The 26,993-nt window shown below is 44.4% G+C and overlaps 1 protein-coding gene across 1 annotated transcript in view; it reads right to left on the bottom strand.

Annotated features, from left to right (window-relative positions):
* Positions 1-26,993, bottom strand: part of LOC112236738 (piezo-type mechanosensitive ion channel component 2-like) — a 207,640-nt gene that overhangs the window by 42,737 nt on the left and 137,910 nt on the right. The window contains 9 exon segments of the mRNA XM_042329609.1: positions 10,363-10,539; positions 11,479-11,684; positions 13,955-14,121; positions 14,401-14,466; positions 16,115-16,235; positions 18,323-18,429; positions 19,544-19,636; positions 19,944-20,143; positions 21,386-21,475. Of these exon segments, the coding sequence (XP_042185543.1) occupies positions 10,363-10,539; positions 11,479-11,684; positions 13,955-14,121; positions 14,401-14,466; positions 16,115-16,235; positions 18,323-18,429; positions 19,544-19,636; positions 19,944-20,143; positions 21,386-21,475 (1,227 nt within the window).

Below are 26,993 nucleotides of genomic sequence, written 5' to 3'. Positions count from 1 at the left end.
GTTCGCAGATGTTAATGTGAGTGTAGCCAAAATGCTTGTGCTTCTAGTTCCGACAGTGCAGCAATATCTAACATGTAATCTACCAATTCCACAACAACTCCCTAATACACACAAATCTGAGTAAGGAATGGATTAAGAATATATACATATATATATATATGGATGAGCAATGACAGAGCGGCATAGGCAAGACGCAATTGGTATAAAAAACAGTATATACATATGAGATAAGTAACGCAAGATATGTAAACATTATTAAAGTGACTAGTGATCCATTTATTAAAGTGCCCAATGATTTCAAGTCTGTACATAGGCAGCAGCCTCTCTGTGGCTGTTTAACAGTCTGATGGCCTTGAGATAGAAGCTGTTTTTCAGTCTCTCTGTCCGAGCTTTGATGCACCTGTACTGACCTCGCCTTCTGGATGAAAGCGGGGTGAACAGGCATTGGCTCCGGTGGTTTTTATTATTTTTATTTTACCTTTATTTTACTAGGCAAGTCAGTTAAGAACAAATTCTTATTTTCAATGACGGCCTAGGAACAGTGGGTTAACTGCCTGTTCAGGGGCAGAACGACAGATTTGTACCTTGTCAGCTCGGGGATTTGAACTTGCAACCTTTCGATTACTAGTCCAACGCTCTAACCACTGGGCCACCCTGCCACCCTCTATGATCTTTTTGGCCTTCCTGTGACATCGGGTGCTGTAGGTGTCCTGGAGGGCAGGTTGTTTGCCTCCGGTGATGCATTGTGCAGACCGCACCACCCTCTGGGGAGCCTTGCGGTCGTAGGTGTTGTAGTTGCTGTACCAGGTGGTGATGTTCTCAATTGTGCATTTTGTTAGTTTGTGAGGGTTTTAGGTGAGAAGCCACATTTGTTCAGCCTCCCGAGGTTGAAGAGACGCTGCTGCGCCTTCTTCACCACACTGTTTGTGTGGGTGGACCATTTCAGTTTGTCCGTGAGGTGTAGGCCGAGGAACTTAAAACTTTCCACCTCCTCCACTGCTGTCCCGTCGATGTGGATAGGAGGGTGCTCCCTTGAGTCTATGGCCCCCTCCCAGTTAGGGGGAGTGATGAGGTCGACAGCAGAGTCTCTAGCCCCCTCCCAGTTAGGGGGAGTGATGAGCTCTACAGCAGAGTCTATGGCCCGCTCCCAGTTAGGGGGAGTGATGAGGTCTACAGCAGAGTCTCTGGCCCCCTCCCAGTTAGGGGGAGTGATGAGGTCTACAGCAGAGTCTCTTGTCCCCTCCCAGTTAGGGGGAGTGATGAGGTCTACAGCAGAGTCTCTGGCCCCCCCCTCCCAGTTAGGGGGAGTGATGAGCTCTACAGCAGAGTCTATGGCCCCCTCCCAGTTAGGGGGAGTGATGAGGTCTACAGCAGAGTCTCTGGCCCCCTCCCAGTTAGGGGGAGTGATGAGGTCTACAGCAGAGTCTCTTGTCCCCTCCCAGTTAGGGGGAGTGATGAGGTCTACAGCAGAGTCTCTGGCCCCCTCCCAGTTAGGGGAGTGATGAGGTCTACAGCAGAGTCTCTGGCCCCCTCCCAGTTAGGGGGAGTGATGAGGTCTACAGCAGAGTCTCTGGCCCCCTCCCAGTTAGGGGAGTGATGAGGTCTACAGCAGAGTCTCTTGTCCCCTCCCAGTTTTGGGGAGTGATGAGGTCTACAGCAGAGTCTCTGGCCCCCTCCCAGTTAGGGGAGTGATGAGCTCTACAGCAGAGTCTATGGCCCCCTCCCAGTTAGGGGGAGTGATGAGGTCTACAGCAGAGTCTCTGGCCCCCTCCCAGTAAGGGGGAGTGATGAGGTCTACAGCAGAGTCTCTGGCCCCCTCCCAGTTAGGGGAGTGATGAGGTCTACAGCAGAGTCTCTTGTCCCCTCCCAGTTAGTGATGGGGAGTGATGAGGTCTACAGCAGAGTCTCTGGCCCCCTCCCAGTTAGGGGGAGTGATGAGGTCTACAGCAGAGTGTCTTGTCCCCTCCCAGTTAGGGGGAGTGATGAGGTCTACAGCAGAGTCTCTAGCCCCCTCCCAGTTAGTGGGAGTGATGAGGTCTACAGCAGAGTCTCTTGTCCCCTCCCAGTTAGGGGGAGTGATGAGGTCTACAGCAGAGTCTCTGGCTCCCTCCCAGTTAGGTGGAGTGATGAGCTCTACAGCAGAGTCTCTTGTCCCCTCCCAGTTAGGGGAGTGATGAGCTCTACAGCAGAGTCTCTGGCCCCCTCCCAGTTAGGGGAGTGATGAGCTCTACAGCAGAGTCTCTGGCCCCCTCCCAGTTAGGGGGAGTGATGAGCTCTACAGCAGAGTCTCTGGCCCCCTCCCAGTTAGGGGGAGTGATGAGCTCTACAGCAGAGTCTCTGGCCCCCTCCCAGTTAGGGGGAGTGATGAGGTCTACAGCAGAGTGTCTTGTCCCCTCCCAGTTAGGGGGAGTGATGAGGTCTACAGCAGAGTCTCTAGCCCCCTCCCAGTTAGTGGGAGTGATGAGGTCTACAGCAGAGTCTCTTGTCCCCTCCCAGTTAGGGGGAGTGATGAGGTCTACAGCAGAGTCTCTGGCCCCCTCCCAGTTAGGTGGAGTGATGAGCTCTACAGCAGAGTCTCTTGTCCCCTCCCAGTTAGGGGGAGTGATGAGCTCTACAGCAGAGTCTCTGGCCCCCTCCCAGTTAGGGGGAGTGATGAGCTCTACAGCAGAGTCTCTGGCCCCCTCCCAGTTAGGGGGAGTGATGAGCTCTACAGCAGAGTCTCTGGCCCCCTCCCAGTTAGGGGGAGTGATGAGGTCTACAGCAGAGTCTCTGGCCCCCTCCCAGTTAGGGGAGTGATGAGGTCTACAGCAGAGTCTCTGGCCCCCTCCCAGTTAGGGGGAGTGATGAGCTCTACAGCAGAGTCTCTGGCCCCCTCCCAGTTAGGGGGAGTGATGAGCTCTACAGCAGAGTCTCTGGACCCCTCCCAGTTAGGGGGAGTGATGAGCTCTACAGCAGAGTCTCTGGCCCCCTCCCAGTTAGGGGGAGTGATGAGCTCTACAGCAGAGTCTATGGCCCCCTCCCAGTTAGGGGGAGTGATGAGGTCTACACAGCCCCCTCCCAGAGTCTCTGGCCCCCTCCCAGTTAGGGGGAGTGATGAGGTCTACAGCAGAGTCTCTGGCCCCCTCCCAGTTAGGGGGAGTGATGAGGTCTACAGCAGAGTCTCTGGCCCCCTCCCAGTTAGGGGGAGTGATGAGGTCTACAGCAGAGTCTCTGGCCCCCTCCCAGTTAGGGGGAGTGATGAGGTCTACAGCAGAGTCTCTGGCCCCCTCCCAGTTAGGGGGAGTGATGAGGTCTACAGCAGAGTCTCTTGTCCCCTCCCAGTTAGGGGGGGAGTGATGAGGTCTACAGCAGAGTCTCTGCCCCCTCCCAGTTAGGGGAGTGATGAGCTCTACAGCAGAGTCTCTGGCCCCCTCCCAGTTAGTTAGGGGAGTGATGAGCTCTACAGCAGAGTCTCTGGCCCCCTCTGGCCCCCTCCCAGTTAGGGGGAGTGATGAGGTCTACAGCAGAGTCTCTGGCCCCCTCCCAGTTAGGGGAGTGATGAGGTCTACAGCAGAGTCTCTTGGCCCCCTCCCAGTTAGGGGGAGTCTCTACAGCAGAGTCTCTGGCCCCCTCCCAGTTAGGGGAGTGATGAGCTCTACAGCAGAGTCTATGGCCCCTCTCCCAGTTAGGGGGAGTGATGAGCTCTACAGCAGAGTCTCTGGCCCCCTCCCAGTTAGGGGGAGTGATGAGGTCTACAGCAGAGTCTCTGGCCCCCTCCCAGTTAGGGGGAGTGATGAGGTCTACAGCAGAGTCTCTTGTCCCCTCCCAGTTAGAGGGGAGTGATGAGGTCTACAGCAGAGTCTCTGGCCCCTCCCAGTTAGGGGAGTGATGAGGTCTACAGCAGAGTCTCTTGTTCCCTCCCAGTTAGGGGGGGAGTGATGAGGTCTACAGCAGAGTCTCTACAGCAGAGTCTCCCCTCCCAGTTAGGGGGAGTGATGAGCTCTACAGCAGAGTCTCTGGCCCCCCCCTCCCAGTTAGGGGAGTGATGAGCTCTACAGCAGAGTCTCTGGCCCCTCCCAGTTAGGGGGAGTGATGAACTCTACAGCAGAGTCTCTGGCCCCCTCCCAGTTAGTCTCTGGCCCTCCCAGGGGAGTGATGAGGTCTACTGCAGAGTCTCTTGTCCCCTCCCAGTTAGGGGAGTGATGAGCTCTACAGCAGAGTCTCTGGCCCCCTCCCAGTTAGGGGAGTGATGAGCTCTACAGCAGAGTCTATGGCCCCCTCCCAGTTAGGGGAGTGATGAGGTCTACAGCAGAGTCTCTGGCCCCCTCCCAGTTAGGGGGAGTGATGAGGTCTACAGCAGAGTCTCTGGCCCCCTCCCAGTTAGGGGAGTGATGAGGTCTACAGCAGAGTCTCTTGTCCCCTCCCAGTTAGGGGGAGTGATGAGGTCTACAGCAGAGTCTCTGGCCCCCTCCCAGTTAGGGGAGTGATGAGCTCTACAGCAGAGTCTCTGGCCCCCTCCCAGTTAGGGGAGTGATGAGGTCTACAGCAGCAGAGTCTCTGCCCCCTCCCAGTTAGGGGAGTGATGAGCTCTACAGCAGAGTCTATGGCCCCCTCCCAGTTAGGGGGAGTGATGAGCTCTACAGCAGAGTCTCTGGCCCCCTCCCAGTTGGCCCCCTCCCAGTTAGGGGAGTGATGAGCTCTACAGCAGAGTCTATGGCCCCCTCCCAGTTAGGGGAGTGTGATGAGCTCTACAGCAGAGTCTCTGGCCCCCTCCCAGTTAGGGGGAGTGATGAGGTCTACAGCAGAGTCTCTGGCCCCCTCCCAGTTAGGGGGAGTGATGAGCTCTACAGCAGAGTCTCTGGCCCCCTCCCAGTTAGGGGGAGTGATGAGCTCTACAGCAGAGTCTCACAACGCAATCGCTGGTCGGAAACAGTTTTATGCCCCTCCCAAAAGATAGAATTTGTAGATAACTCACACACAAACAGGACCAAGCCTGGCCTGCTGAGGAGTGACGGACTCCATCCTAGCTGGAGGGGTGCTCTCATCTTATCTATGAACATAGACAGGACTCTAACTAGTCTAGCTCCACAATGAGATAGGGTACAGGCCAGGCAGCAGGCTGTTAGCCACCCTGCCAGCTTAGTGGGGTCTGCCACTAGCACAGTCAGTGTAGTCAGCTCAGCTATCCCCATTGAGACCGTGTCTGTGCCTCGATTTAGGTTGGGCAAAACTGAACATGGCGGTGTTCGCTCTAGCAATCTCACTAGGATAAAGACCACCTCCACTCCTGCCATTATTGAAAGAGATTGTGATATCTCACATCTCAAAATATGGCTACTTAATGTTAGATCCCTCACTTCAAAGGGAATTATAGTCAATGAACTAATCACTGATCATAATCTTGATGTGATTGGCCTGACTGAAACATGGCTTAAGCCTGATGAATGTACTGTGTTAAATGAGGCTTCTCCTCCTGTTTACACTAGTGACCACTAGTCCCCTGCACATCCCACAAAGGCAGAGGTGTTGCTAACAATTACGAGAGCAAATTTAAATTTACAATAAAAAAATGACTGTGTTTTCGTATTTTTAGCTTCTAGTCAGGAAATCTATGCAGCCTACTCAATCACTTTTTATAGCTACTGTTTACAGGCCTCCTGGGCCATATACAGCGTTCCTCACTGAGTTCCCTGAATTCCTATCAGACCTTGTAGTCATGGCAGATAATATTCAAATTTTTGGTGACTTTAATATTCACATGGAAAAGTCCACAGACCCACTCCAAAAGGCTTTTGGAGCCATCATCGACTCAGTGGGTTTTGTCCAACATGTCTCTGGACCTATTCACTACCACAGTCATACTTTGAACTTAGTTTTGTCCCATGGAATAAATGTTGTGGATCTTAATGTTTTTCCTCATAATCCTGGACTATCGGACCACCATTTTATTACGTTTGCAACAAATAATCTGCTCAGACCCCAACCAAGGAGCATCAAAAGTTGTGCTATAAATTCTCAGACAACCCAAAGATTTAATGCCCTTCCAGACTCCCTCTGCCTACCCAAGGACGTCAGAGGAAAAAAATCAGTGAACCACCTAACTGAGGAACTCAATTTAACCTTGCGCAACACCCTAGATGCAGTCCCACCCCTAAAAACTAAAAACATTTGTCATTATAAACTAGCTCCCTGGTATACAGAAAATACCCGAGCTCTGAAGCAAGCTTCCAGAATATTGGAATGGAAATGGCGCCACACCAAACTGGAAGTCTTCCGGTTAGCTTGGAACGACAGTACCGTGCAGTATCGAAGAGCCCTCACTGCTGCTCGAATCACCCTATTTTTCCAACTTAATTGAGGAGAATAAGAACAATCCAAAATGTATCTTTGATACTGTCGCAAGCTAACTTAAAAGCTGCATTCCCCAAGAGAGGATGACTTTCACTTCAGCAGTGAAGTGACAGTGAAGTGACACATTGATGAAAATAGTCATGGCCTCTAAACCTTCAAGCTGCATACTGGACCCTACTATTACAACTAAACTACTGAAAGAGCTGCTTCCTGGGCTTGGCCCTCCTTTGTTGAACAGAATAAACCTCAGTGCCGCTTTTGATACCAAACATAATGTTAACTTTCACTGCTATGCATTTCGATGAAACATGGAGAAGCCCCAAAATTGCCCTCCCTGGAAGCCTGTGTTGCAGACATAAGGAAGTGGATGGCGGCACATTTTTTACTTTTAAACTCGGACAAAACAGAGATACTAGTTCGAGGTCCCAAGAAACAAAGAGATCTTCTGTTGGATCTGACAACTAATCGTGATGGTTGTACAGTCGTCTAAAATCAAACTGTGAAGGACCTCGGCGTTACTCTGGACCCTGATCTCTCTTTTGACTAACCTATCAAGACTGTTTCATGGCTTTTTTCCATCTACGTAACATTGCAAAAATCTGAAACTTTCTGTCCAAAATTGATGCAGAAAAATGTATCCACGCTTTTGTCACTTCTAGATTACTGCAATGTTCTACTTTCCGACGACCCGGATAAACTAAGCAAACAGCTGGAGGCAGGTCTTTCTCCTATAGAGCTCAATTTTTAGGAAATGGTCTGCCTATCCATGTGAGAGACGCAGACTCGGTCTCAACCTTTAAGTCTTTATTGAAGACTCATCTCTTCAGTGGATCATATGATTGAGTGTAGTCTGGCCCAGTGGTGTGAAGGTGAATGGAAAGGCACTGGAGCGACGAACCGCCCTTGCTGTCTCTGCCTGGCCGGTTCCCTTCTCTCCACTGGGATTCTCTGCCTCTAACCCTTTTACAGGGGCTGAGTCACTGGCTCACTGGTGCTCCTCCATGCCGTCCCTAGAAGGGGTGCATCACTTGAGTGGGTTGAATCTCTGATGTGGTCTTCCTGTCTGGGTTGGCACCCCCCCTTGGGTTGTGCCGTGGTGGAGATCTTTGTGGGCTATACTCGGCCTTGTCTCAGGATGGTAAGTTGGTGGTTGAAGATATCCCTCTAGTGCTGTGGGAGCTGTGCTTTGGCAAAGTGGGTGGGGTTACATCCTGCCCGGTTGGCCCTGTCCGGCGGTATCGTCGAACGGGATCACAGTGTCTCCAGACCCCTCCTGTCTCAGCCTCCAGCATTTATTCTGCAATAGTTTATGTGTCGGGGGGCTAGGGTCAGTCTGTTAAATCTGAAGTATTTCTCCTGTCTTATCCAGTGTCCTGTGTGAATTTAAGTATGCTCCCTCTAACTCTCTCTCCATCTCTTTCGCCCTCTCTTTCTCTCTCGGAGGACCTGAGCCCTAGGACCATGCCTCAGACTACCTGGCCTAATGACACCTTGCTGTCCCAAGTCTACCTGGTCGTGTTGCTGCTCCAGTTTCAACTGTTTTGCCGCCTGCGGCTATGGAACCCTGACCTGTTCACCGGACGTGCTACCTTGTCCCGGACCTGCTGTTTTCGACTCTCTCTCTCTCTACCGCACCTGCTGTCTCTAACTCTGAATGATCGAGTATGAAAAGCCAACTGTCATTCACTCCTGAGTTGCTGACCCCTGAGTTGCTGACCTGTTGCATCCTCTACAACCACTGTAATGATTATTATTTGACCCTGCTGGTCATCTATTAATGTTTGAACATCTTGACCATGTACTGTTATAATCTCAGAAGAGGACTGGCTGCCCCTCAGAGCCTGGTTCCTCTCTAGGTTTCTGGTTCTGGCCTTTCTATGGAGTTTTTCCTAGCCACTGTGCTTCTACATCTGCATTGCTTGCTGTTTGGGCTGGGTTTCTGTACAGCACTTTGTAGCATCAGCTGATTTAAGAAGGGCTTTATAAATAGATCTGATTGATTGATTGATTGACTGTATCTAAGAAGGTGAATTCCAGGAGAACCAGACAGCTATTCTCTTCAAATCATTGGTTGTCCCTCCTGACCAAGCTGGGAGCGTCAACACGGCTGTTAAGCTTCCTGAGAAAAGAACGAGAGAAAGGAACAGACAAGCAAGAGAAAGGAAAGTGTGACATCATGTGGACAATCAGAGACTTACACCCGGTAACGGGTCGTCGGCTAAACCTCCTAAGCGGAACTCGGTCCACGAAGAAAAAGAGACACCCAACAGAGACTTTCAACAAGTAAATACGTTCATTATAATTCTGACCCATAAGAGAGGCTGTTCGGGGCTAAAACTAAGCATAGTTTACAAATGTATCCAAGTGTGCTTTTCTCTCGTGCACTCTCTCTCTCTCTCTCTCTCTCTCTCTCTCTCTCTTTCTAAATCCCCATCTTGTGTAACACGTGTCATATTATGTTGGTCCACTAGGGACCGGTTTGTTGTACTAAGTTCTAATCAATAGCCAGACTGTGTGTTTGTTTATCTTATATTATCACTTAGCTTGTTAGTAAATAAATAATCAACTCAATTGGTGTGATAAATAATGATTTAGTGAGACCCGGATTTGTGCAGATTTACGAATTATGCAACGTTCAGAATGAGACTGGTTAGGAAATGAATGAATTAGTGACTGCTAGGAAATCGATATTCTGATATTCTTTAAGTTCATTTGGGAAACGGTAACTCATTAACTTCTCTAGGGTAGGGGGCAGCATTCGGAATTTTGGATGAAAAGCATGCCCAAATTAAACGGCCTGCTACTCAGGCCCAGAAGATATGATATGCATATAACTGGTCGATTTGGATAGAAAACACTCTAAAGTTTCCAAAACTATTAAAATAGTGTCTGTGAGTATAACAGAACTGATTTAGCAGGCGAAAACCTGAGAAAAATCCATTCAGGAAGTCGTTTTTTGTTGTTGGTTTTGTAGTTTTCTATTCAATGCCATTACAGTATCCATTGACTTATGACTCCATTTGCAGTTCCTATGCCTTCCACTAGATGTCAATAGTCTTTAGAAATCGTTTCAGGCTTGTATTCTTATAAATGATGGAGTAAGACCAGTCTGAAAGAGTGGACCCTACCGTGTCGCAGAGCTTTTTCATGCGCAAGTGCATTTCTTGTTTACCTTTTATATTGACGACGTTATTGTCCGGTTGAAATATTATAGATCATTTAGGCTAAAAAACAACCTGAGGATTGAATATAAACATCGTTTGACATGTTTCTATGAATTTTCCGGATACAATTTGGATTTTTTTGTCTGATTGTTTTGACTGCGTTTGAGCTTGTGGATTACTGAAGACAACGCGCTAACAAGGTTTTTGGATATAAAGAGACTTCATCGAACAAAAGGAACATTTATTGAGTAAATGAATGTCTTCTGATTGCCACCATATCAAGATCATCAAAGGTAAGGGATTCATTTGATCTCTATTTCTGAGTTTTGTAACACTTCTGCTTTGCTGGTTACTGTTTGTAATAATTTGTCAACTGGGCTATGTTCTGGGCTAGGTATGTTCTGGGCTAGGTATGCTTTCGCCGAAAAGCATTTTATAAATATGACACTGTGGTTGGTTTAACAAGAAGTTAATCTTTAAACCTATGTAAAATATGTTTTGTTTTCTGAATTTTTATAATGAGCATTTCTGTAATTGAATTTGGCACTCTGCAACCTCACTGGATGTTGGCCAGATGGGACTCTAGCATCCCACGTACCCTAGAGAGGTTAAACAAACTTTTCCCATGGTGCCCCAGAATACTGAGTTCATGGTTACCTGATTAATTTGATCACGTAATTATAAACATAGTTAATTATTCGATGAATAGCATTTGTCACAAGAATAATACTAACGTCACGACAGAAGGAAGAGGAAGAGGAGGATGAGAAAGGAGTGGAGGGGATGAGGAGGTGGAAGAAGAGAGTGACAAAGAGGATGGAAGAGGAGGTGAAGGAGAAAGAGGAAGATTTCAGCTTGGACCAGGCACCTGGACACTTGGCTGCTGCTGCTGTCAGTTGATTTGGAGGCGTCCAGGCCGTAAATCTTACGGAGTTTTGGCCGGGCACGTTCACTGGTTTTGGGAATGGGAACGTCTGACGGCATTCCGTCCAGCTCGTCCAGCGTGTCTTGGCGGGAGAACAGCATGGTGGCCTCAGTGTAGGCACTGATGTGATAAAGGGATGGAGAGATGAGGAATAAATGAGTGGAATGACACAATGGTTACAACATGGCTTCCACATGACACAGCTAAAGATGTGGAAGTTTCCAAATGGTAATAGCGGTGATGTGATTTCTCATCGCTCATGCTGAAGATACTGATCAAGCCCTAGAATTAGATATAGAATTAAATAATAGGATATCTCCAGCACTCTCCACAGTCTTTTCTTCTGCTTTTTATTACTACTTGTTATTTGTAGACTTTTGTATTTGGCGTTTGATTCTTGATTGATAATTTTATTGTACTGCATTGTTGAGGAGAGTCAGCAAGTAAGCATTTCTCTGTACCGTGTGCATCTGACCAATAAACTGTGATTTTATGCTCAAAACCGACACCCCAACCCGAGCACTCCGTTCTGCCGCCTCAGGAACCCCAACGGGAGGTCAGCTCCCGCTCAGCCCAGGCCAAGCTCTTCTCTGTCCTGGAACCCGAACGGGAGGTCAGCTCCCGCTCAGCCCAGGCCAAGCTCTTCTCTGTCCTGGAACCCCAATGGTAGGTCCAGCTTCCCCCTGAAGCTAGGACAGAGTCCCTGACCATCTTCCAAAAACATCTGAAACCCAATCTTTTCAAACTGTCTGTTAAATAATCCCCCTTCTCACCTCAACCCCCACAGCACTAAACCAGGACTTGACCCCCCAGCTATGACTCTACTGCCCCCACAGCACTTAACCAGTACTTGACCCCCTCCCCCTAGCTCTGACTCTACTAATAGCTACGATATTGAGGTAAAATGTACTTTCTATCCCTGTGATATGTGGTTGTCCCACCTAGTCATCTTAAGATGAATGCACCAACTGTAAGTTGTTCAGGATAAGAGCATCTGCTAAATGACTAACATGTAAAATGTACATTTGATTCAAATGATTACACGTACGAAACACTTACCTGGATATGCTGTCTCGTGATGCCAACGATGCCATGCTGTCCTGGCTCTCCATGCGATAGTCGCCTCTCCTCCTGTGGACCCTGTGAGACCCCCCCGACGCACTGTCCTCCTCACTGAGCCGGTCCAGGCTGGACCCCCGAGACATGCTCATACGCATCTGCTTCTGGTAGAACACATGGATACTCTCTCTGGACGGGACGTTGCCCTGCAGGTTAGATCAGGATAGTCATTTAATCTCGGGTTTGTTTTCTAGTTTGCTATACATCAAAGTCAAAAAATGTAATCTAACTATTTAAAGAGTGTTTATGTGAGACAAGATACTCAAAGGGGCGGCCGGTAGCCTAGTGGTTAGAGTGTAGAGGCGGCAGGTAGCCTAGTGGTTAGAGTGTAGAGGCGGCAGGTAGCCTAGTGGTTAGAGTGTAGAGGTGGCAGGTAGCCTAGTGGTTAGAGTGTAGAGGAGGCAGGTAGCCTAGTGGTTAGAGTGTAGGGGCGGCAGGTAGCCTAGTGGTTAGAGTGTAGGGGCGGCAGGTAGCCTAGTGGTTAGAGTGTAGAGGCGGCAGGTAGCCTAGTGGTTAGAGTGTAGAGGCGGCAGGTAGCCTAGTGGTTAGAGTGTAGAGGCGGCAGGTAGCCTAGTGGTTAGAGTGTAGAGGTGGCAGGTAGCCTAGTGGTTAGAGTGGAGGGGCGGCAGGTAGCCTAGTGGTTAGAGTGTAGAGGCGGCAGGTAGCCTAGTGGCTAGAGTGGAGGGGCGGCAGGTAGCCTAGTGGTTAGAGTGTAGAGGTGGCAGGTAGCCTAGCGGTTAGAGTGTAGAGGTGGCAGGTAGCCTAGTGGTTAGAGTGTAGAGGAGGCAGGTAGCCTAGTGGTTAGAGTGTAGAGGCGGCAGGTAGCCTAGTGGTTAGAGTGGAGGGGAGGCCTAGTGGTTAGAGTGTAGAGGCGGCAGGTAGCCTAGTGGTTAGAGTGGAGGGGCGGCAGGGTAGCCTAGTGGTTAGAGTGTAGAGGCGGCAGGTAGCCTAGTGGTTAGAGTGTAGAGGCGGCAGGTAGCCTAGTGGTTAGAGTGTAGAGGTGGCAGGTAGCCTAGTGGTTAGAGTGTAGAGGTGGCAGGTAGCCTAGTGGTTAGAGTGTAGAGGTGGCAGGTAGCCTAGTGGTTAGAGTGTAGAGGTGGCAGGTAGCCTAGTGGTTAGAGTGTAGAGGCGGCAGGTAGCCTAGTGGTTAGAGTGTAGAGGCGGCAGGTAGCCTAGTGGTTAGAGTGTAGAGGCGGCAGGTAGCCTAGTGGTTAGAGTGTAGGGACGGCAGGTAGCCTAGTGGTTAGAGCGTTGGACTAGTAACCGAAAGGTTGCAAGATCGAATCCCCGAGCTGACAAGGTACAAATCTGTTGTTCTGCCCCTGAACAAGGCAGTTAACCCCACTGTTCCTAGTGCCGTTATTGAAAATAAGAATTTGTTCTTTAACTGGCCTAGTTAAATGAAGGTAAAAGTATATATAAATGTATATGTATATATAGAGAGAGAGTGACATAAATGTGTATATATATAGAGAGAGAGTGACATAAATATGTATATATAGAGAGAGAGTGACAAATATGTATATATAGAGAGAGAGTGACATAAATGTGTATATATATATAGAGAGAGAGAGTGACATAAATATGTATATATAGAGAGAGAGTGACAAATATGTATATATAGAGAGAGAGTGACATAAATATGTATATATAGAGAGAGAGTGACATAAATATGTATATATAGAGAGAGAGTGACAAATATGTAAATGTGACATAAATGTGTGTATATATAGAGAGAGAGAGTGACATAAATATGTATATATAGAGAGAGAGTGACAAATATGTATATATAGAGAGAGAGTGACATAAATATGTATATATAGAGAGAGAGTGACAAATATGTATATATAGAGAGAGAGTGACATAAATGTGTATATATAAAGAGAGAGTGACATAAATGTGTATATATAGAGAGAGAGTGACATAAATGTGTATATATAGAGAGAGAGTGACATAAATGTGTATATATAGAGAGAGAGTGACATAAATGTGTATATATAGAGAGAGAGTGACATAAATGTGTATATATAGAGAGAGAGTGACATAAATGTGTATATATAGAGAGAGAGTGACATAAATGTGTATATATAGAGAGAGAGTGACATAAATGTGTATATATAGAGAGAGAGTGACATAAATGTGTATATATAGAGAGAGTGACATAAATGTGTATATATAGAGAGAGAGTGACATAAATGTGTATATATAGAGAGAGAGTGACATAAATGTGTATATATAGAGAGAGAGTGACATAAATGCGTATATATAGAGAGAGAGTGACATAAATGCGTATATATAGAGAGAGAGTGACATAAATGTGTATATATAGAGAGAGAGTGACATAAATGTGTATATATAGAGAGAGAGTGACGTAAATATGTATATATATATATAGAGAGAGTGACAGCAGCAGTACCTTTTTGACCTCTCTAGTGAGCATGCATCTCTCAATGCGCAGCACGGTGGAGATGTCTATGTGTTCTCTACACACGTTGTTCATCCACTTGGTGAAGCTCTCCACCGTGGTCTGGAACAACACCCAGGTGAACTTGATGATGTTGAACACTCGCTTCAAGACGTTGTCTGGTGGTACGTAGGAAAGAGAAGTTACAAATATTTTTAAATTTTTTTTGCAGACAATCTTATCCAAAGTGGCATCAGGGCACTCAACTAAAACTAGCTAAAACAGCCATGATCCAGATCATTGTCATCACGATCATAGATTCGGAGTAAACTATAGTAAGAACCTATGATATTTAATACTATATATAGAATCAATATCACGACTGGTGGTTGTCTCTCCGTGTAAGTGGTTGTGTATATACATATACTACAGTATTTGAAAGGGTCTGTGACACCCACCTGGTCCGTCAGACTTCTTCTCCTGTGTTCCCTCCTGATCTTCCTCCATCTCTATAGTCACATGACCTGCACAAAATAACACAACAAAACAATAATTTACAGTAAATAACACAACAAAACAATAATTTACAGTAAATAACACAACAAAACAATAATTTACAGTAAATAACACAACAAAACAATAATTTACAGTAAATAACACAACAAAACAATAATTTACAGTAAATAACACAACAAAACAATAACTTGGAGAGAATAACACAAAACAATAATTTACAGTAAATAACACAACAAAACAATAACTTGGAGAGAATAACACAAAACAATAATTTACAGTAAATAACACAACAAAACAATAACTTGGAGAGAATAACACAAAACAATAATTTGTAAATAACACAACAAAACAATAACAGAATAACACAAAACAATAATTTACAGTAAATAACACAACAAAACAATAACTTGGAGAGAATAACAAAACAACAGTAAATAACACAACAAAACAATAACTTGGAGAGAATAACACAAAACAATAATTTACAGTAAATAACACAACAAAACAATAACTTGGAGAGAATAACACAAAACAATAATTTACAGTAAATAACACAACAAAACAATAACTTGGAGAGAATAACACAAAACAATAATTTACAGTAAATAACACAACAAAACAATAACTTGGAGAGAATAACACAAAACAATAATTTACAGTAAATAACACAACAAAACAATAACTTGGAGAGAATAACACAAAACAATAATTTACAGTAAATAATGCAAAAAAAACAATCAGTTAGAGAGAATAACACAACAATACTTTTTTTTTAATTGTATTTTTTTCCCCAGGTAAGTTGACTGAGAACACATTCTCATTTACAGCAACAAGGAGGAATAGTTGCAGGGGAATAGTTGCAGGGGAGAGGAGGGGGGATGAATGAGCCAATTGTAAACTGGGGATGATTCGGTGACCATGATTGGTATGAGGGCCAGATTGGGAATTTAGCCAGGACACCGGGGTTAACACCCCTACTCTTACGATAAGTACCATGGGATCTTTAGCAACCATAGAGAGTCAGGACATCCCATCCAAAAGACAGCACCCTGCACAGGGCAATGTCCCCAATCACTGCCCTGGGGCAATTTTTTTTAGACCAGAAGAAAGGGTGCCTCCTACTGGGTCTCCAACACCACTTCTAGCATCATCTGGTCTCCCATCCAGGGACCAACCAGGACCAACCCTGCTTAGATTCAGAAACAAGCCAGCAGTGGAATGCTGGGTGATATGCTGCTGGCCACGTTACAGAGAATAACATAACAAAACAATACTTCCAGTAGAATTGGTTTATAATGAGTGAGTGTGAGAACTCTTGGGGTAGTCGTCAGGGATGTCCTTTCTCACCCCTGCTTTTTGCTTTCACAACCAAGCCTTACATTATCTACATGAATTAAGAGGTGGTGAATCAAGCGTAAAGGGGCGTAAAGGGATCTTGTAAAATAACGATGCTTTTGAATCATCACAGATTAAAGACGGATCTGTCGTGAGAACTAAGGAAGTAGCATGAGCCCTCGGAGGTTGTAAGAACAGAATGATGCTTTGATCTATTCTCGTGATCTTCTTCTGAAACTGGGCTATTTGGTCAAAGGATGTATGCTGATGATTTTCTTTATATCGGTGACCCTGTTATAATACTGATATCTCTTAACTTACCTTCCTTCTTGTCCTTCTTGTGTTTGTCTCTCTTGGTGTACCTCTTCCAGAACTTACGCTTCTCTTTGCCTCGTTCCTTCATGGCTGTCTTGGAGTCTGTTATCCAGGCATGGTAGAAAAACTGGGAGTGTACAGTACAGGAAGCACAATGTTAGTTTGGACATAAAGGAACGAATCCTGATTTGAGATCTGTGCGCTCTTAACTCTGACTTTCGCAAAATTATGTATTGAGTCATGTGTTGATACATGTAATGATTCATGTATTGATTTGTGTCGATTCGTGTATTGTTCATGTATTGATTCATGTATTGATTCGCGTTGATTCATGTAATGATTCATGTATTGATTTGTGTCGATTCGTGTATTGTTCATGTATTGATTCATGTATTGATTCGCGTTGATTCATGTAATGATTCATGTATTGATTTGTGTGTTGATTCATGTATTGATTCATGTATTGATTCGCGTTGATTCATGTAATGATTCATGTATTGATTTGTGTGTTGATTCATGTATTGATTCATGTATTTTGTCGTGTTGATTCATATATTGATGACAATTTGTACAGGAAAAAAATAGTTACGCACACAGATCTCAAGGATTCAGTCCAATCAAACAGATCTCAAGGATTCAGTCCAATCAAACAGATCTCAAGGATTCAGTCCAATCAAACAGATCTCAAGGATTCAGTCCAATCAAACATATCTCAAGGCTTCAGTCCAATCAAACAGATCTCAAGGATTCAGTCCAATCAAACAGATCTCAAGGATTCAGTCCAATCAAACAGATCTCAAGGCTTCAGTCCAATCAAACATATCTCAAGGCTTCAGTCCAATCAAACAGATCTCAAGGATTCAGTCCAATCAAACAGATCTCAAGGATTCAGTCCAATCAAACAGATCTCAAGGATTCAGTCCAATCAAACATATCTCAAGGCTTCAGTCCAATCAAACAGATCTCAAGGATTCAGTCCAATCAAACATATCTCAAGGCTTCAGTCCAATCAAACAGATCTCAAGGATTCAGTCCAATCAAACAGATCTCAAGGCTTCAGTCCAATCAAACAGATCTCAAGGATTCAGTCCAATCAAACAGATCTCAAGGCTTCAGTCCAATCAAAGGAGTGCTACGGTCAAGGCGGGCACACTGAGAGGCAAATCAAACAAGAGCAATAGCAAGCCAGGTGACCATTAGTTAACCCTTTAAACCACAGACAAATCAAAACAATCAGAGTCACAAAGACAATATGACAATTTTAGAGTGTTTTTGCTTCATCAGTACAAAAGGTAGAGGCCACCTGCGATTTGTAACAATGGCTTCATTGTGACTAGGCGACAATATCGAAGGCTTACTTGTAAATATATTTAACCTTGTACAGACTATAGTACAATGGAGCAAACCACACCAAAATTGCAAATGTGTGATAACACCAATGCATTTTCTGAAATCTGTTGGTAAAAGGCTCTGCCGAGTTCATGCAAACTGCTTCAAAACAATCTATCACTTAAAACACATGACAGAAGGACCACTGTAGTTCCATCCCCATCCTGTCTGGAATATTTAGGATATTTTTTGTTTCTAAATGGATATGGTATTGGATCGGATATGGGATGGAAAGACAGTTGGTTATAAATGCCTTGGCCTTCATTAAAACAGCAAATCTACACAAAACAGGCTGAGGACACAGGATACAGTCGACGCAGGCTGTGGTAAGAGGAGATACAGGCTGAGGACACAGGATATAGTCTACACAGGCTGTGGTAAGAGGAGATACAGGCTGAGGACACAGGATACAGTCTACACAGGCTGAGGTAAGAGGAGATACAGGCTGAGGACACAGGTTACAGTCGACACAGGCTGTGGTAAGAGGAGATGCTGAATCTGTTATTTGGTACCTTGGCTGCCCTGATTACATACTGAAGGATGGTTTTGGGCAGTTTAATGATAGATCTGGGCAGAGCTATAAGGGCTGAGGCAAACTTCCCAATAGCTCGCTGAAGAGGAGGGATAAAGGGTGGTGGGGTAGTTAGTAGAAAACACAAATATGAAAGTGTATATATTTTCATACACTAGTAGTGACAACAGATAATCTGATACTAAACTAGACAATATTGACAATTGAAATATTTCACACTACAGTAATACCGGGTAACTACTTCGGTATACTGAGGAAACGTTGCCGCTGGTCTGGTCTGGTCTGGAGCTCACCTGAAACGCTGACTTCTTGGGCAGCTCTTGATCCTCTCTTTTCTCCTCCTCTTCCTCCTCTTCTTCACTGTCAGTTTCAAACAAGTAATAATCTCCACTTCTCACCACTGATGAGTAGAGAGCAAGGTGCTGTTAATATTAACTGGAGGAAAAAGGGCTTGAAAAGATGCTTTGGGGTGTTGAGAGTCTGTAAACTAGGAGGCAGCAGAGGTTGGTTTGATTCAAAACACTTGTGGGATGAAGTTGATAAGAGTAGGAAAGCAAACACAATGTTAGACACACAATATTAGCATATTAGTTTGTTTACTAAGACATGGCATAGATTGAGGTGATTTGGGCAGACCTTCAAAAGAATTGTAATAGTTGAAACTGACTTATGTCCTTGAACAGAAGAGCCATAATGGGGGGGAGAGGAGGATGCTGGGTAATATATGAATGGGGTTAGGATGAGGGGTGAACTGGGTAAATCATATAATGAATGCAACGATATGACAGGGGTGATACTAAGAAATCAATTCAACACAGAAACAAGGCACCACAGAGAACAACTGAGACACACCTCAGAGAAACGTGGGTATAGTTTTCTACAGCTTTTCAATGTCAATTTGAAACTCGATTTCCTTATTAAAACCTTCAAAATGTATTAAATGTGGATCGTTCTGATCAGTATTGCTCAGTTTCCCCTCATGCGGTACATATACTGGTGATCGTGACTATAACAGAGACATAATCCTTCACCCTTTTACTCTTCCTAGAAAGAAAGAATGAAAAGGGAGAAGGCACTTAGCTCTGTCTAATAGAATCTTTCACAACGAGAGATTCCCTACTGTGGCCTCACCAGGACCACAACCACAAACATCACAGGCATCAGTTATTTTATTTTCTCTCATGGAAAATAGTCTATTTATGGCCCCCATTGCCATTAGTTGAGGCATATTGTAGTATTGTCTTATTTCATTCCAGCAAATCAGTACACTATCTCGTCTGTATATTTCGGATGTTTTGGGGTTCATCAATCAGTCGAACAATTAACTCATCAATCAATTCATTAATCAATCGAGGGGCCTTAAATAGAGACAGAAAAGGACTGAGGTCTGGATGGAACGTTGACGTTTGTTTTGGGTCGTCTGGAGCCCAGGTGCAGTATGGGAATCCTCTGAGAGTTCTGGTCAAGGACACAACAGTCAATCAGAGCGGAGAAAGAAGGAGGGGTCAACCTACTGGAGGCGTGGTCAACCCAAGGCCGCCACCACTGCCTTTTTTTAGTCTTGGCTGTTTCTTTCACTTTCACTTTCTCTCTTTCTCGCTCTGCTCCTAAAATAAAAATGGTTTCACATGTAGATCAATTATGCTTTATATTGCAAAAAATATTTCTTCATTCAGACTTTGTGCAAGAAAAAATAATGATATATATATATATCTTCATGAAGCTTTGTGACCACAACATTGTTTGCAGTAATGATGTCATAATGATCGGGATCGTATCAAAATCTATTCCAGGGTTGAATAAACGTTCCATGAGAACTAACCAACACCCAGTCTATATTGATTAGACATTCCACCTAGTTTTAACATCAGTACTCCCAGAGAGACGTTAAGAGCCTTCATCGTGATACAGTACCATCATCCTCTTCCTCCTGTTCCTGTGGCTGGATGGGGTTCTCTCTGTCCCCAGATTCCTGCGGCTGGATGGGGTTCTCTCTGTCCCCAGATTCCTGCGGCTGGATGGGGTTCTCTCTGTCCCCAGATTCCTGGGCCAGGCTCAACATCTTTTTCTTCCCACTCTTAAACTTCTCCTGTCGCTGCTTTATACGGTCCATCCTGAGGGAGAGAGACAGAGACAGGAAGATGATGAATGACAACACTCAGTTTTATCTATCAAGAGAAAGCAGACAAGGTTTCTCTCTCTTCTTCCATGTTTCTAGAACAATATTGAAAGAAAGCAAGTACTATTTGGACCATTTGGCCTGTTAGAGGCTGGATAAAGGTTAGATTAATAGATAAAGATTTAAAGGGAAGGTTAATAGATAAATGTTTAAAGGGAATACTAATAGATAAAGGTTTAAAGGGAAGGTTAGTAGATAAAGGTTTAAAGGGAAGGTTAGTAGATAAATGCTGGATAAAGGTTTAAAGGGAAGGTTAGTAGATAAAGGTTTAAAGGGAAGGTTAATAGATAAAGCTTTAAAGGTTAGGTTAATAGATAAAGGTTTAAAGGGAAGGTTAATAAGTAAAGGCTGGATAAACGTTAGTAGATAAAGGTTTAAATGGAAGGTTAATAGATAAAGGTTTAAAGGGAAGGTTAATAGATAAAGGTTTAAAGGGAAGATTAATAGATAAAGGTTTAAAGGGAAGGTTAGTAGATAAATGTTTAAAGGTTAGGTTAATAGATAATGCTGGATAAAGGTTTAAAGGGAAGGTTAGTAGATAAAGGTTTAAAGGGAAGGTTAATAGATAAATGCTGGATAAAGGTTTAAAGGGAAGGTTAATAGATAAAGGTTTAAAGGGAAGGTTAATAGATAAAGGTTTAAAGGGAAGGTTAGTAGATAAAGGTTTAAAGGGAAGGTTAATAGATAAAGGTTTAGTAGATAAAGGTTTAAAGGGAAGGTTAATAGATAAAGCTTTAAAGGTTAGGTTAATAGATAAAGGTTTAAAGGGAAGGTTAATAAGTAAAGGCTGGATAAAGGTTAGTAGATAAAGGCTTAAATGGAAGGTTAATAGATAAAGGTTAAAAGGGAAGGTTAATAGATACAGGTTTAAAGGGAAGGTTAATAAGTAAAGGCTGGATAAAGGTTAGTAGATAAAGGTTTAAATGGAAGGTTAATAGATAAAGGTTAAAAGGGAAGGTTAATAGATACAGGTTTAAAGGGACGGTTAATAAGTAAAGGCTGGATAAAGGTTAATAGATAAACATTTAAAGGGAAGGTTAATAAGTAAAGGCTGGATAAAGGTTAATAGATGAACATTTAAAGGGAAGGTTAATAAGTAAAGGCTGGATAAAGGTTAGGTTAATAGATAAAGGTTAAAGGGAAGGTCCATATCAAGCAGACAGCTGTTGTGACTTACTGTCTCTTCAGCTGCTCCATAGACTTGTTCTCTTCCTCCAGTCTGGCTCTCACTGCCTTCACTATAGTAGCCTGGAACAATTCAGCCCCTCTGAAACACACACACAGATAATCACATCAAAGATACATCACCATATCACAGATACATTACATTATCACAGGTACATCATCACATCACAACTATATTACCATATCACAGGTACATTATCATATCACAGGTACATTATCATATCACATACATTACGTTATCACAGATACATTACATTATCACAGGTACATCATGACATCACAGGTACATGACCATATCACAGGTACATTATGATATCACAGGTACATTACCATATCACAGACACATTACCATATCACAGAGACATTACCATACCAGAGATACATTACCACATTCGAGGTATATTACCATATCACAGGTACATTACCATATCACATATACATTACACTATCACAGATACATTACCATATCACAGATACATGATCATCACAGTACGACAGTGGAGTGAGAACAGTTGCAAAGAGCTTGCTGGTGTAATGGAGGTCTATAGAACCACGCTGGTGTGATGAGTAACCTGGTGTAACCTGGTGTGATGAGTAACCTGGTGTAATGAGTAACCAGGTGTGATGAGTAACCTGGTGTGATGAGTAACCTGGTGTAATGAGTAACCTGGTGTAATGAGTAACCTGGTGTAATGAGTAACCTGGTATAATGAGTAACCTGGTGTAATGAGTAACCTGGTGTAATGAGTAACCTGGTGTGATGAGTAACCTGGTGTAATGAGTAACCTGGTGTGATGAGTAACCTGGTGTAATGAGTAACCTGGTGTAATGAGTAACCTGGTGTAATGAGTAACCTGGTATAATGAGTAACCTGGTGTAATGAGTAACATGGTGTAATGAGTAACCTGGTGTAATGAGTAACCTGGTGTAACCTGGTGTGATGAGTAACCTGGTGTAATGAGTAACCTGTTGTAACCTGGTGTGATGAGTAACCTGGTGTAACCTGGTGTAATGAGTAACCTGGTGTGATGAGTAACCTGGTGTAATGAGTAACCAGGTGTGATGAGTAACCTGGTGTAACCTGGTGTAATGAGTAACCTGGTGTAATGAGTAACCTGGTGTAATGAGTAACCTGGTGTAATGAGTAACCTGGTGTAATGAGTAACCTGGTGTAATGGAGCTCTATGGAACCACGCTGGTGTGATGAGTAACCTGGTGTAACCTGGTGTGATGAGTAACCTGGTGTGATGAGTAACCTGGTGTAATGAGTAACCTGGTATAATGAGTAACCTGGTGTAATGAGTAACCTGGTGTAATGAGTAACCTGGTGTAATGGAGGTCTATGGAACCATGCTGGTGTGATGAGTAACCTGGTGTAACCTGGTGTGATGAGTAACCTGGTGTAACCTGGTGTGATGAGTAACCTGGTGTGATGAGTAACCTTGTGTAATGAGTAACCTGGTGTAACCTGGTGTAACCTGGTGTGATGTGAGTAACCTGGTGTAATGAGTAACCTGGTGAAATGGAGGTCTATGGAACCACGCTGGTGTAATGAGTAACCTGGTGTAACCTGGTGTGATGAGTAACCTGGTGTAATGAGTAACCTGGTGTAATGAGTAACCTGGTGTAACCTGGTGTAACCTGGTGTGATGTGAGTAACCCGGTGTAATGAGTAACCTGGTGTAACCTGGTGTAACCTGGTGTAACCTGGTGTGATGTGAGTAACCTGGTGTAATGAGTAACCTGGTGTAACCTGGTGTAACCTGGTGTAACCTGGTGTGATGTGAGTAACCTGGTGTAATGAGTAACCTGGTGTAACCTGGTGTAACCTGGTGTAACCTGGTGTGATGTGAGTAACCTGGTGTAATGAGTAACCTGGTGTAATGAGTAACCTGGTGTAACCTGGTGTGATGAGTAACCTGGTGTAACTTGGTGTGATGAGTAACCTGGTGTAATGAGTAACCTGGTGTAACCTGGTGTGATGAGTAACCTGGTGTAACCTGGTGTGATGAGTAACATGGTGTAATGAGTAACCTGGTGTAATGAGTAACCTGGTGTAACCTGGTGTGATGAGTAACCTGGTGTGATGTGAGTAACCTGGTGTGATGAGTAACCTGGTGTAATGAGTAACCTGGTGTGATGAGTAACCTGGTGTAATGAGTAACCTGGTGTAACCTGGTGTGATGAGTAACCTGGTGTGAAATGAGTAACATGGTGTAATGAGTAACCTGGTGAAATGAGTAACCTGGTGTAACCTGGTGTAATGAGTAACCTGGTGTAACCTGGTGTGATGAGTAACCTGGTGTAATGTGTAACCCAGTGTAATGAGTAAACTGGTGTAAAGAGTAACCTGGTGTAATGAGTAACCTGGTGTAACCTGGTGTAATGAGTAAACTGGTGTAACCTGGTGTGATGAGTAACCTTGTGTAATGAGTAACCTGGTGTAACCTGGTGTAACCTGGTGTGATGTGAGTAACCTGGTGTAATGAGTAACCTGGTGAAATGGAGGTCTATGGAACCACGCTGGTGTAATGAGTAACCTGGTGTAACCTGGTGTGATGAGTAACCTGGTGTAATGAGTAACCTGGTGTAATGAGTAACCTGGTGTAACCTGGTGTAACCTGGTGTGATGTGAGTAACCTGGTGTAATGAGTAACCTGGTGTAACCTGGTGTAACCTGGTGTGATGTGAGTAACCTGGTGTAATGAGTAACCTGGTGTAATGAGTAACCTGGTGTAACCTGGTGTAACCTGGTGTGATGTGAGTAACCTGGTGTAATGAGTAACCTGGTGTAACCTGGTGTAACCTGGTGTAACCTGGTGTGATGTGAGTAACCTGGTGTAATGAGTAACCTGGTGTAATGAGTAACCTGGTGTAACCTGGTGTGATGAGTAACCTGGTGTAACTTGGTGTGATGAGTAACCTGGTGTAATGAGTAACCTGGTGTAACCTGGTGTGATGAGTAACCTGGTGTAACCTGGTGTGATGAGTAACCTGGTGTAATGAGTAACCTGGTGTAACCTGGTGTGATGAGTAACCTGGTGTAACCTGGTGTGATGAGTAACCTGGTGTGATGTGAGTAACCTGGTGTGATGAGTAACCTGGTGTAATGAGTAACCTGGTGTGACCTGGTGTGATGAGTAACCTGGTGTAATGAGTAACCTGGTGTAACCTGGTGTGATGAGTAACCTGGTGTGATATGAGTAACATGGTGTAATGAGTAACCTGGTGAAATGAGTAACCTGGTGTAACCTGGTGTAATGAGTAACCTGGTGTAACCTGGTGTGATGAGTAACCTGGTGTAATGTGTAACCCAGTGTAATGAGTAAACTGGTGTAAAGAGTAACCTGGTGTAATGAGTAACCTGGTGTAACCTGGTGTGATGAGTAACCTGGTGTAACCTGGTGTGATGAGTAACCTGGTGTAATGAGTAACCTGGTGTAACCTGGTGTAATGAGTAACCTGGTGTAATGAGTAACCTGGTGTGACCTGGTGTGATGAGTAACCTGAGTGTAATGAGTGATGAGTAACTTGGTGTAACCTGGTGTGATGAGTAACCTGGTGTAACCTGGTGTGATGAGTAACCTGGTGTAATGAGTAACCTGGTGTAACCTGGTGTAATGAGTAACCTGGTGTGATGAGTAACCTGGTGTAATGAGTAACCTGGTGTGATGAGTAACCTGGTGTGATGAGTAACCTGGTGTGATGAGTAACCTGGTGTAAGCTGGTGTAATGAGTAACCTGGTGTAACCTGGTGTAATGAGTAACCTGGTGTAACCTGGTGTAATGAGTAACCTGGTGTAACCTGGTGTGATGAGTAACCTGGTGTAACCTGCTGTAATGAGTAACCTGGTGTAACCTAGTGTAATGAGTAACCTGGTGTGATGAGTAACCTGGTGTAATGAGTAACCTGGTGTAATGAGTAACCTGGTGTGATGAGTAACCTGGTGTAATGAGTAACCTGGTGTGATGAGTAACCTGGTGTAACCTGGTGTAATGAGTAACCTGGTGTAACCTGGTGTAATGAGTAACCTGGTGTAACCTGGTTTAATGAGTAACCTGATGTGATGAGTAACCTGGTGTAATGAGTAACCTGGTGTAACCTGGTGTAATGAGTAACCTGGTGTGATGAGTAACCTGGTGTGATGAGTAACCTGGTGTAATGAGTAACCTGGTGGAAAAAGTAACCTGGTATAATGACTAACCTGGTGTAATTAGTAACCTGGTGTAATGAGTAACCTGGTGTAACCTGGTGTAATGAGTAACCTGGTGTAACCTGGTGTAATGAGTAACCTGGTGTAATGAGTAACCTGGTGTAACCTAGAGTAATGAGTAACCTGGTGTGATGAGTTACCTGGTCTAATGAGTAACCTGGTGAAACCTGGTGTAAAGAGTAACCTGGTGTGATGAGTAACCTGGTGTAATGAGTAACCTGGTGTAACCTGGTGTGATGAGTAACCTGGTGTAACCTGGTGTGATGAGTAACCTGGTGTGATGAGTAACCTGGTGTGATGAGTAACCTGGTGTAATGAGTAACCTGGTGTGACCTGGTGTGATGAGTAACCTGGTGTAATGAGTAACCTGGTGTAACCTGGTGTGATGAGTAACCTGGTGTGATATGAGTAACATGGTGTAATGAGTAACCTGGTGAAATGAGTAACCTGGTGTAACCTGGTGTAATGAGTAACCTGGTGTAACCTGGTGTGATGAGTAACCTGGTGTAATGTGTAACCCAGTGTAATGAGTAAACTGGTGTAAAGAGTAACCTGGTGTAAAGAGTAACCTGGTGTAACCTGGTGTAATGAGTAAACTGGTGTAACCTGGTGTGATGAGTAACCTGGTGTAACCTGGTGTGATGAGTAACCTGGTGTAATGAGTAACCTGGTGTAACCTTGTGTAATGAGTAACCTGGTGTAATGAGTAACCTGGTGTGACCTGGTGTGATGAGTAACCTGAGTGTAATGAGTGATGAGTAACTTGGTGTAACCTGGTGTGATGAGTAACCTGGTGTAACCTGGTGTGATGAGTAACCTGGTGTAATGAGTAACCTGGTGTAACCTGGTGTAATGAGTAACCTGGTGTGATGAGTAACCTGGTGTAATGAGTAACCTGGTGTGATGAGTAACCTGGTGTGATGAGTAACCTGGTGTAAGCTGGTGTAATGAGTAACCTGGTGTAACCTGGTGTAATGAGTAACCTGGTGTAACCTGGTGTAATGAGTAACCTGGTGTAACCTGGTGTGATGAGTAACCTGGTGTAACCTGCTGTAATGAGTAACCTGGTGTGATGAGTAACCTGGTGTAATGAGTAACCTGGTGTAATGAGTAACCTGGTGTGATGAGTAACCTGGTGTAATGAGTAACCTGGTGTGATGAGTAACCTGGTGTAACCTGGTGTAATGAGTAACCTGGTGTAACCTGGTGTAATGAGTAACCTGGTGTAACCTGGTTTAATGAGTAACCTGATGTGATGAGTAACCTGGTGTAATGAGTAACCTGGTGTAACCTGGTGTAATGAGTAACCTGGTGTGATGAGTAACCTGGTGTGATGAGTAACCTGGTGTAATGAGTAACCTGGTGGAAAAAGTAACCTGGTATAAT

Source organism: Oncorhynchus tshawytscha, linkage group LG10 (genome assembly GCF_018296145.1).
Source record: "Oncorhynchus tshawytscha isolate Ot180627B linkage group LG10, Otsh_v2.0, whole genome shotgun sequence".
Taxonomy (NCBI): domain Eukaryota; kingdom Metazoa; phylum Chordata; class Actinopteri; order Salmoniformes; family Salmonidae; genus Oncorhynchus; species Oncorhynchus tshawytscha.
Note: the sequence above shows the minus strand (reverse complement) of the source record. Positions and strands in the feature narration are given on the sequence as shown.